This window comes from Epinephelus moara, chromosome 5 (assembly GCF_006386435.1).
Source record: "Epinephelus moara isolate mb chromosome 5, YSFRI_EMoa_1.0, whole genome shotgun sequence".
Classification (NCBI taxonomy): Eukaryota; Metazoa; Chordata; class Actinopteri; order Perciformes; family Serranidae; genus Epinephelus; species Epinephelus moara.
Genome location: NC_065510.1, coordinates 29,201,344 through 29,212,897, shown reverse-complemented (window position 1 = coordinate 29,212,897; position 11,554 = coordinate 29,201,344). Strand labels below are relative to the sequence as shown.

General features: G+C 37.9%; 1 protein-coding gene across 3 annotated transcripts; it reads left to right on the top strand.

Annotated features, from left to right (window-relative positions):
- The first annotated feature begins 2,834 nt into the window (after nt 1–2,834).
- Nucleotides 2,835–10,516, top strand: cdc37 (cell division cycle 37 homolog (S. cerevisiae)). 3 transcript variants are annotated; one of them, XM_050045439.1, is made up of 8 exons: nt 2,835–3,131; nt 5,329–5,625; nt 5,713–5,818; nt 6,499–6,614; nt 6,706–6,828; nt 6,938–7,120; nt 8,666–8,737; nt 8,891–10,516. In XM_050045439.1, the coding sequence occupies exons 1-8, from the start codon at nt 3,015–3,017 to the stop codon at nt 9,005–9,007; spliced, it is 1,131 nt and encodes a 376-aa protein (XP_049901396.1). In that variant the 5' UTR covers nt 2,835–3,014; the 3' UTR covers nt 9,008–10,516. The 3 variants fall into 3 exon arrangements, with proteins under 3 accessions (XP_049901396.1, XP_049901397.1, XP_049901398.1); XM_050045440.1 differs by having other exon boundaries at nt 2,835–3,180; XM_050045441.1 differs by having other exon boundaries at nt 2,835–3,199.
- The last annotated feature ends 1,038 nt before the right edge of the window (nt 10,517–11,554 follow it).

Genomic DNA, 11,554 nt, shown 5'->3' with positions numbered 1-11,554 from the left:
TACATCCCAGAAATATTTCACTGTTTTCCTCCCCTCCATTACTAAGCATACCTCTACTCTGCTACCAGGAAGAAACTTGGAGGAGATGAGGAGAGGAAAGAGGAGGACATGAGAAACTTGATCTTTGATCATTAACAAAAAAAACTACCAATGAAATAGCCCTGTTATAACTGATGAAGCAACACATTCTCACTCCAAACTCATCAAATACCAGATGGGGTTGGATTAAACACATGCCACAATATGTTATCTGCTCTCTTATCCAGCCAGTGCTCATGTACAGTATGTTACAAACTTTCTAAGCATTCTTGGACTAAGGGTGATTTCCTCCTTGTATAGGCATGCATTACCCTGATAGGCCTAAATTTATTTTATGAATCTGAGGCAAGAAAGAGGGCTCATCCTTCATGCCCTAGTACTCTTCATTCATGTATGTAACAACCCTATCACTGAAAAGGAATCACGGCTTACAGTTTTTGCAAGCTGTCACAAAATATTATGGGTATGTTTACAGCATGATCACAAGCCCATAAAACTAAAACACTTCCAGAGGAAACACCTGTGCACCCTGGCCTGAAAGTCCTGCTGGCACTTCAGTGTTTATTTTGGCAAAAGTCCATGCTTGCAATTGCACAAGTGCAGACTTTGGAAAAATACACACTCAATAAAAATCTTCCTAGAGCTCCTCAACACACAGAAAACTGGATCCAGAAAGTCAAATATTGGGCTGAATGAACTATAGCAGTTACATTACAACAATGTGTTTAAATACCCAGTAAAAACTGAATTCTCCACACATTAATCATGCGTGGAGAATACTTGCCTAGATTGAAATTTCTCAAAGATATACATGTAGCCCTAAATGTTGTTTTACATCCTACAGATGATCAGGCACACACTGTTCAAGATAAATAAAATAAATGTTGTAAAAAAAAAAAAAAAAGAAAAAAAAGATGTTAAATAATTATTATATCAAATATGTTTTGCTATTCTCTTTTTGTTAAACTATGAACAAAACAGACAAAACAAACACAAACACAGCATAAACAAGAATATCTTCCCTACAAAACACACACCTACACACTGGAGGACAAAAGACAAAAATTACATTGAAAGGTGTGTTTATGTAGTAGGTAGTAGGATATATATCGTTTACAAGATATAAAAAAGACTGACACTGTACACCTGGTCAATTCAAGAAAGACTTACTACAGTATCATATTATCAGTGGTGGAAGAAGCAGTCAGATCTTTCACTTTGATAACAGTAGCAATACTACAGTGTAGAAATACTGTTACAAGTTAAAGTCCTGCAATCAAAATCTTACTCAGGTATAAGTACAAATATAGGCATCTTAAAATACTAAAAGTAAGAATAGGTTATGCAGAATGGCCCATTTCAGAATAATGTTTATTACATTATTGGATTGTAGGGGAGCGCGGGGCACAACGCAGGGTAAATGGTAACATGGACTTTTTATGTGGTTACACAGGGTCAATCCTTTCACGCCTTCAACCAGTTGACCACAATACCACCAAACAGTGACCTGCAAAATTCCACAGAGATGGGACGTGCTTCAGCTGGGTTCAGTAACAAAGAGTGTTTTCAGCTGACATAAGTACATTTCATTGTCATACTTGTTTTTCGATTACACAGAATCCAATCATATATCTTCTTAACAACTGTCTCGTTGCCTTAAACACAGCACCATTTTGAACTATGTAACCAACTCCCAGCAGGGGAAATTTCCACCCCATGGGGTTAGTTGTAACACAGTGGTAATACTAAGCCTCCTATAGCACATTTTCTCTATTTTTGCACTCAGATTGAACTAACATCCTTGATTTAATGAGATATACTTTGTATTTTTAATGTGTAAGCTACCTTATTGACATCGTGTCACAGTCTTGTCAAAATTAAAATATTCAATACTTACATTTTGACATGTGGATCAAGGTTGCCCATTCCATGTACAGTACATCTATCAGTCCAACCACTGGACACAGATGGATAGATACCTATCCTTTCCCAGATGTAGATGGCGACCTACAGTATATAGATAGAATTGTATTGAATTAATTGTGTTAAACAGACTTTTCCAGCAAGTGTTACAATTAACCCTCTGCCTGTTACAGTTCACCCCACCCTTGGGGTATGTTAAAACGTTTCACTTCCACCACATCTTAGTGCAATTGTAGAAGAAAGGTGAGCTCTAGGAAAAAAAACAGCAACTGTTTCTTTGTAGCAGAGATGAGCATGTTGTTAGAATAAAATTAAAAAAAAAAAATAATCTCACACAGTTTTACTAACATTCAGCCCAAACTAAACTGTGTTAGCTTGTACCCCGCTCTCCCCTACTTACTGGTGTGGTCATGTGTTTATTAGTTTTAACTAGGCAACTTCATATACCCTTTATATATAAGGTGTATTACAGGTTAAAATACCCAGCCTATTGGGTAGTACACCATAATATTAAAAATATTTTGTTTCAATAATCTGATTCAGTAAAATAATAAGTGGCCCACTAAAGCTATCAAATAACATAGTGGAGTAAACATGCAGCATTTTTCTCTGCAATGTAACGTTAGTAGAGTAGAAAATAGAATTAGTAAAGTGGCCTACAATTATCCAAAAATAAATGTACAAGCCTACTTAGGCACAGTGCTCGATAAATGTACTTAGTTACATTCCACTACTGCAAATTATTAATGTTTTTGTCATTATAATTGCAGTTAATAGATGTTGATTGATCGATATGAACAACCCGACCGGCACGCGCTTCATGATGACGTCTACTGATTGGATTCCGAGCGCGCGGAGCTGCAGTAAAAGAGGGGATATCTGTAAACGGCTTGTGGCTGCCTGTGCCGTTAAGAGGATTATAAACTGTCAATGTCCGTCTTGTTTGCTGCCGTCTTGTCAGTACAGTGCCCCTGTTGAATCCGCTGTCTCCTTCTCCTGTAGCTGAAACGGAAAACCCGAGGATAGGGGGGGGGGCAGAAGGAGCCGTGAATATGAGCACCGGAGCGGGCATCGACTACAGCGCCTGGGACCACATCTATGTGTCGGACGATGAAGACGTTACCAGTCCGTTCGTGGACACACCGAGCTTGTTCAGAATGAGACACCGGGTCAGCAGAGAAACTTGTGGTAGCCGTGAAGTTTGGAGTCGTATACCTGGTTAGTTTGACCAGTAGAAGTGAGTTAACTTAGTAAATGATAACCAGAGGTAGCCATATAGACGGCGAGGTGACCAACAGGTGTTACACAGAAATCTGTGACCCGTCAGATTGTGTGACGCTAAAGGGTCTGCTAGCTAAAAACTAGCTAGTAAACTTTATGTAGCCGTTAGCACCTTTTAAAAACAACAAGGACAAAGGGATTAAAAGTGAGAAGAAAAGTAAAAAAAAGATGGTGATGGAAGAGACACTGTGCGCATTATATGAAAACAGGCAAAATTAAGTGTGTAAGCCATAGATTAATAGTTATAAAATCAAGAGAAAGCCAAACACCAGAAAAAAATTGTGACCACATCTATGTGATTACAGTGTTTGCTAACAGCTATCAACATTGTCCAAACATTATGTACAGGAATCGATGACTAATCAGTGACAACTTTAGTAGTCGTCTAAATTTGAGTCATTTTTCCCAGAAAAGTACTATAAAAATACCCCAAAATACTCCTATTGCAGCTTCTTATGTTCAGATATTGGCAGCTTTACACACTCTCCCATGATGGTTAACTAAAACCCTTTGGCGTGAGTACGAAACAAGACTTTAGATGTCATCATTTTGGGGTTTGGGAGAGACAGACTGACATTTTTCAACATTTTAACACATTTTTCGATAAAATGATTAGTCGACTAATCGCAGAAATAATTGTCAGATTAGTCAACAATAAAAATAATCGTTAGTTGCAGCCCTACCCTATTACCATTTGGTTTTGAGTTAGAGTGCAAAGGTTCACGCTCAACCCTGGAAATAATCAGAGGAAATGACAAACCACTTACTAGCTTCTTTCCAGAGCTTACAGCCACATCACAAGGCCTTCGTCTAGGCCTTTTCCAGAGCTTTCCATCACATCTCTCAGACACACAGTATGAGACACAGTAAAAAGCTCTGGATAAAGCTGAGATTATGTAGATAAGTTAAGATTATCAAAATGATCTGTGTTGCCATCACAGTTTGTAAATCAGACAACTGACAAGTTCATTTTTCAACATTAAAATCTTCCTGTATCCATATCACAACAACCAAGCTTTAAGTTTTTAGTTAAAAATGAATATTTGCCGATGTAACATACAATTTTTTTTTTGTTGAGCGTCAAAAGTCAAGCATCAGTAAGGCTCTAGAAATAACATTTACTAACAGCAATCAGATAACCATAGATCAGCCATTCCCAAGCTTTTTTGGCTTGTGACCCCTTTAAATGTCTACTAGTGTGAATGTTTGTCAACAGTTGCATACAGACAGTACATGCATTTTCTTTCTTTTCTCCTATTTTGCTAATTGTCTCAAAACCCCACACATTTATCTTGCAATCTCTTAGGGCGTCTCAACCCAAATGCCAAAAATAGACATCAAATTGTGCAGCGTGAAATCCCAAGTCACTAGAAATTAGAGTAATTACAGAACTAACGTGGCTCCCGATTGCACTGGTCAAGCTCCATTTGTATGGCTCTGGTTCTGTGTAAATAATGAGCTTAGTTGGTGTCACATGACTAGCTAGTTGAAAGTGACTTAGTCTCGTAGTCTCAAGCATCTCCCCGGTTTCCCTTGTTTTTTATCACTCCCAGTATTTCTTTAATCTTTAATCTAATATTTGTTAGGAATCAGAGCTTACTTTATGTGGGAAAGCTACAAAAATAGCTCTGGCCTATGTTTTTGAAATGTTATAGGCTGGTACACTGGTGTCATTGATACTGACAGAACCTCAAATTTTGCCATGTATGTTTTAGTTGAGAAGAGGCTGGAGAAATCATTCTGATTCATGCCCTTAATATATTTATTTGCAGAGAAAGCGACAGGCATAATAATTCCGTCTAATATTTTCCAAGATATTTTAGATTTGAGACCCTTCTCCCACATTAGGCACTGATTCGTCATAGCCCCTTGTTAATTAGGTCTCAGGCATGTTCAGACTGTTTTATGTCCGTCATGCACATATTTGTTTTATATGTCTGTGTTATAGTTTTCTTCTAGCTTTACCTTTTAGCCACTTCTCTCCACCTGATTCCATTTACCCTCTCCTCAACTCCAACCATCTGTGTCTTTTGTTTCTTTTTCATTTATGTCTTAACTCTGATCCACTCTGGCCTGCCACTACAGGCCCGGCTGGAGAGAATGGCTGAGTTTCAGCAGAGAGGGGAAGATCTGGAGTGTAACATATCAGAATGCAAGACGCTATTAGAGGAAGCCCAGGGACGCCTTAAAGAGTTGGAAGAAAAAAGGACAGATGGAGAGCAGGATGAGGAGAGAGAGGCTGAGCTAAAGAAAGTCCAGGCCGAGGTGAGAAAACTGAAGAAAGATGTAAAATCGTTTGAGAAAATGATCGAAGAACACCGGCGAGAGGGAAAGAAACAGGCCTGGAATGTTGACACTATCAGCAAAGAAGGTTTCAGCAAGGTAAGGCATCACATCAGGGTCGCAAGATTTGCAAGATTTAGTGTGACTCGTCTGTATCCTGATTTATCTGTTTATCTTGTTTGCTAGAGTGTACTCAACATCAAGCCTGTTCCAAAGGAGGAAACCGAGCAGGAAAAGTTGGAGAAGCACATGACCTTTGTGGAGAAGTACGCAAAGGAAATCAGACACTTTGGTATGCTTTAGTCTTGATGTGACTGAATGTGTTTGTTGTCTTTGCCTTCCTGCTCCCTCATGCTATTCCTCTCTTAATCTCTACTCTTTCATGTTGTTGTTCAAACCACTTTATTTTGATCTCTAGTCCCTAGATTTTCAAAGACACGAAACGTTCCCCACTAAATAAAAAAAATAAATTGATGCACTATTTATGACATAAGCATACTTTCCCACAAATGTTTACAAGGATAAAATGATAAAGTGATACTATTTTATATCGAAAAAGTTAAAGGTAAACTTCAAAATGATATCATAATCATTTCTGGCTGATACTCAATGCCATATCTCAGTATGAGATACTGAATTGGTGACACTTATCTTGGGTGCCCACCTTGAAGCTGTTGTTATATTGTAGATCTTCTGTGATGGTGGGTTAAAGATGTGTGTGAAGCATCCTTGTTTTGTAAAAAACAAAATAAAACAAAAAAAAAAACACTTTCTGCCTTTAATTAAATTTCTAAATCACATAAGGTCCCCGGGTAATTCTAGTCCCATGTATATAAGGCTTTTAGTCATCACACCACAGCGTTCTTATGATCACTTAAATGCAGATTATGTTTGACTTCCTGCATTAAAAACACAATCCCTGGAGCTCAATTTGAATTAACATTATGCTGAACTTGTTTGTGTGTGCGCCAGGTATGATGCGGCGCTGGGATGACAGTCAGAAGTATCTGTCAGACAACCCACATCTGGTGTGCGAAGAGACGGCTAATTACCTTGTTGTCATCTGTATTGACTTTGAGATAGATGAGGTGAGTGTTGTGAGAAAAGTGTGCATACATGTTCCAGGTAACCAAAAAATCTAGCCAGGTCAAGCCTTGTAAATTCTCCATGTTATTATAGAAACACGCACTCATGGAGCAAGTGGCCCACCAGGCCATCGTCATGCAGTTTATCCTGGACTTGGCTCGGACGCTTAAGGTCGACCCAAGAGGCTGCTTCAGACAATTCTTTTCAAAGATCAAGGTCAGTAAACCCAACATGCTCTCTGCCTGTTTGTATATGTAGTCACTTTCCACAGAGAAAGTTATTTGAGTTGGTGTATGGCCATTTAAGTGTTTTGTGTCCATGTCAGACTGCAGACAAGCCATACCAAGACGCGTTTGACCATGAGTTGCAGTTGCTGAAGGAGCGGATCCGCAGCTGTGCGCAGATGCGTATGGAGAGCACTATGAAGGAACTAGAGGAAGAAGAGAGGAAGAAGAGACTAGGCCCAGGTGGTTTAGACCCTGTGGAGGTTTATGCATCACTGCCAAAGGTGAACCATTCACACACACACGCAAGCATACACAGAGTTCTGCGTATTTCAGGGAAGAGAGAGGTCAGAGTAGTTTGTTTGCATGTGGAATAACGAACTATTAACAGAGGGCAACAAACTAGCTGTAAACAAGAGCGTTGTCAAACAGTACTTCAGAGGATGGACTCTTCTTGAAATAACTGAAACAGGGTTCATTAGTTTTAATGCTGATATACAGACCGATAAAGGTTGGATTGAAGACAGTGTTTTACAAAGTATTTACTGCTTGTCCTGAGCCAGGTTTTATTAGATTGTCAGATTTTGAAGAGAAGTTTGGTGACTTCTTCCTCTACAGCACAGGAATGTATCAGGGTTACTGTTAACCCCAGTTGTCAATAGTTGTAACGTCAATACGATTTACAAACTAACATGTGTCTTATTTCATCAATTTAGTCAAATTTAGAAATGAAATCAGTTCATTATAAACACTCACTTTCTTCAGACATTAGACCATATTTATTCACAGCCACAGCAGATGTAATTCAGCTTTATATTTGGCAGGTTAGAGTCAACTTTTCAACTTCTGCAGTCTTGTTACTTGTTTTGAGTGTCAGTGCAGCAGATCACAATAAATCTCCTCAAACAGGCAGGAGAGCACTATATTTTCAGACAACTGCATAATTATAAGCTAATTCAATAAATAAAGGGTCGCAAAATAACCCAATCAATAAATCCTGGTTGGTGAGACCCAACAAGCCTTGTTTAGAAAATAGCAAGTTTTCTACACCTGGATGTACACTCTGAATTTACACCAATGATATTTGATATAACCTTACAATGCAACAAAACGTGTCTGTTTCCCTGCTCTACATCCCCCGGGGCTGTGTGGGAAAACAGTAGGCCTGTTAGAGCATCTCCCATTTCATCCAGTTTACACACCACATCAGTGACCACCTTGTTTTGCTGTAGCGGCTGAAGCTGCAAGCCAAAAGTCAATACTGCAGATCGGCCCATACAAGTTAGCTTTATGGCTACAAGCTATGCTGTCATTCATTTTTATTTCATTTTTTACTTTGACGGCCATGTAGTCAGCGGGAGAGACTGCATTCTTTCCACAGATTTCCAAATCGTTGTTTGTAGACTTTGAGGCTTGTGTTTGTGCAGTCTATTGATATGAAGCGTGTTGCCATTTGGATAATCAGAGAAGTCAATACACAGCTCAGTGGAATGGACTCCGCTGGTCAGGCATGAGCTCTCTGTGTGCAAGGTAAATAGCATTATCTACTTGTCTTGAGATTACACATGTAATCTTTCAGCCTCTCTTTGTGACGTTAAGATAATTATTATTAGATAATGAAGTTAAGTCGAAAATCAGTAGAATTGTACTGGGCACTGAAACATGAATATGAAGTTATAGATTTCAGGGTTTCCATTAAGTTTTCAAATGTGACCATGAAAGTATTTCCCCAACTAAACTCACTCAGTTTCAGTGCTGAGACATCAGTTGTCTGTTTGGTACAATGTGTTCATTGGTCCATGTAAGACATTTTTTGTTTTGTATTGTAGGAAATACAAAAAAGCTTTGATGAGAAGAACATTCAAATGCTGCAGGAAGCTATCAGCAAACTTGACCCTGAGGTGAGTGTGTTTGAAACCCCCTAAAATAGCAACTTCTTATCAATAAAACAACATAAAGAAGGCCAGAAAGTGGCTTTAATTTACAAAAACATGTATCCGTTTGTTTTATTCGTTCTGTGTCTTCAGTGGGTGTCTCTGTGTTTCTCTCTACAGGAAGGAAAGTACCACCTTAGGAGGTGTATTGACTCTGGACTGTGGGTCCCTCAATCAGGAGAGGATGATGATGATGAAAAGGAAGAGTACGAAGAGGATGAGGATGAGGAAGATTAATAAGAGAGAGAAGAACATTCCTTGTTAGCTGACAATGATTGATAGTCCAACAGTGTAAAAGAAATGTCATACATCCAACATAATATACATATGTACGTATTTAATAAGCATATGCACTAAACTGTCATGTAATTAATAGAAACTGGAGTACTGGATTAGCAGTGTTAGAACAAGCTGCTTTGTGCAACCACAAACAGAATAACTACAGAATAAGGTAACTTTTATGCAGGTCTCAATCTGATTTTAAATTGATACTTAACCCTGAATTAATGTGAGAATCATCTGATTTGATACCGATCACCAATCTTACCATCTTACCTTGCCACTCCTAATTTTTATGTATCTGTGTCTGATGATGGCATCTTAACACCTAAAAATGTATATTCTGTTAGGTTTAATTTTGAACACTTACCCGTACACATTGTTTTACACGTTACAGTTGGCTGCTGCGTCCTTACTTCCTTAATTGTGAATAGGTTTTCCTTCTCTTCATATCCTTTGTTAGTGAAGACAGCAGCTTGAAAGATCACTTGAGAAAACAGCCACCGAGCCGTCTAGTTTTTTTAAGAGCAACACAGCAACAGACTGGATGTGAAGCTCTGAGACACTGGCTTATACCTCTGACTCATGAAACTCTGATACATTTAAAAAGTCATCCAAATGTCATATTTTATTTTAAAAAATAAATAAATAAAGTTTAGTATGCCATCACAGGCACCTACCATTTACATATTGAACGGTCATGTGTTGTCCTACTGTGGTCAACAGCGCCATCTCAAGTCAGTTTGGGGAGAGACACCCACTATCTAGAAGCCTGTATGGTAAACACAAATCTATCGAGTTAACCCACTTACAAGTTCTGTGAATTTTAAGACCACTTAGTATCTTGTAGTCAAAGTCAGCTGATATCAGTTATTCATGACAGTTTTGTTAGACTCTAGTTTTTGTCCAGTGCAGTGAATTCTGAATATAACCGCAGCAGCTACTGTTTGGAACATGGGTTAGGTGAAGGTGAGGTTTGTTATTGAGACTGTCAGGTGTCATAGTGGTGGAATGTAACTAAGTAAATTTACTCAGGTACTGTTCTAAAATAGACATTTTAGGTACTTCTACTTCACTTGACTCTTTCCATCTCATGCAACTTTATACTTCTACTCCCCGACAGCTCAAAGGGAAATATTGAAGTTTTTGCCCCACCTCATTGATCTGACAGCTTTAGTTACTTTAAGATTTTTGCATACAAAACATACTTTTAGAATATGATGATTTGTTATAGATTAAACTAGCCAACAGTTGAGTTTGAATAATTTGAAGCTTTTTGCAAATTATGCACTGCTGTCATTATAATTTTATGTTATTACTTATTTTATTTATTTATGTACTATTAGTAGTAGTAGTATTTTATTTATTTATTTTCTTCTCGCCAGGGTTGGGGATATCATACTTTTTTCTTTGTTGAAATGTTACTGTTCAAGTTTGTTGTTTAAAAACTCAATAAAAAAGATTGTTTTAAAAAAACTATTCAGCAATTTATACACGTCCAGCTAAAACAATTAGTCGATCAATCAATTAGTTGATGACTTAGTTTAGTTAACTATTTTGATTGTAATGAAGTAAATTTTACTGTAAAAACATTTAAAAGTTCCAGCTGCTCAAATGTGAAGTTTTGCTTCTTTTCATTTTAATACTTGTAATAACTAATATAATTGTAATAATGTTAAGATTTTGACTGTTGATGGGACAAAATGAAGGCGTAACTTTGTGCTCTGGGTAATTGTGACAGCATTTCTTAATATTCTTACCTTTATTTTACGATTATTTTTTGGGCTTTTGCCTTTATTTGATAGGACAGTGTTAAGTGTGAAAAGCAGAGAGAGGGAGGATGACATGCAGCAAATGGCCACAGGCTAGAAGCGAACCTGCTGCCACTGTGTCAGGGATATACCAGCTCTGCCCACTGAGCTACCTGGCCCCCCAGTTCTCAATTTTAATCCATTATAAAAAATAATCAGTTAATAAATCACTATGAGCTCTACCACAACCAGCTACTGCGATAAAACCCAGCTTTTGATATTGATGATGATGATGATACCAGCTGATTTATCATTATCAGGGTTTTGTAACTCTCAAATATCAATATTGGTATCAACGTCAAAAATCCAGTATGGGTTGGGCACTCCAGACATCTCAGAGTAAACCTCTCAAGATTCTTTTCAATTGTATTTTATAACAATCACAAAGCCCAACTCATCATCACGGATTAATCTGCAGATTACATGCTTTTGATTAATTTATTAAGCTTTTTGTCTATAAAATATCCCCAAGATGTGCAGTGATATAAAACAGAGAGACGCAGCAAAGTGTCTGAGCAGCTGGAACAAGGAAATGTTTGACAATTCTGCATGAAGAATGACTGAAATGATTCATGGAATATCATAATAAGTCTGTCCAGCTAAGTGGAGGTCCAATAGTTTTTTGGTTCCCGTTTTCTAATGTAAGAGTTTTCTTGATATGTCATAGTTTGTGTGTATTGTCAATGTGTTTTAC

Coding starts and splice junctions, on each gene's coding strand:
- cdc37 (XM_050045439.1), top strand. CDS start 3,015: ATGAGCACCGGAGCGGGCATCGACTACAGCGCCTGGGACCACATCTAT. Junction 6,829..6,937: donor AATTCTTTTCAAAGATCAAG/GTCAGTAAACCC, acceptor TGTCCATGTCAG/ACTGCAGACAAGCCATACCA. Junction 7,121..8,665: donor TTTATGCATCACTGCCAAAG/GTGAACCATTCA, acceptor TTTGTATTGTAG/GAAATACAAAAAAGCTTTGA.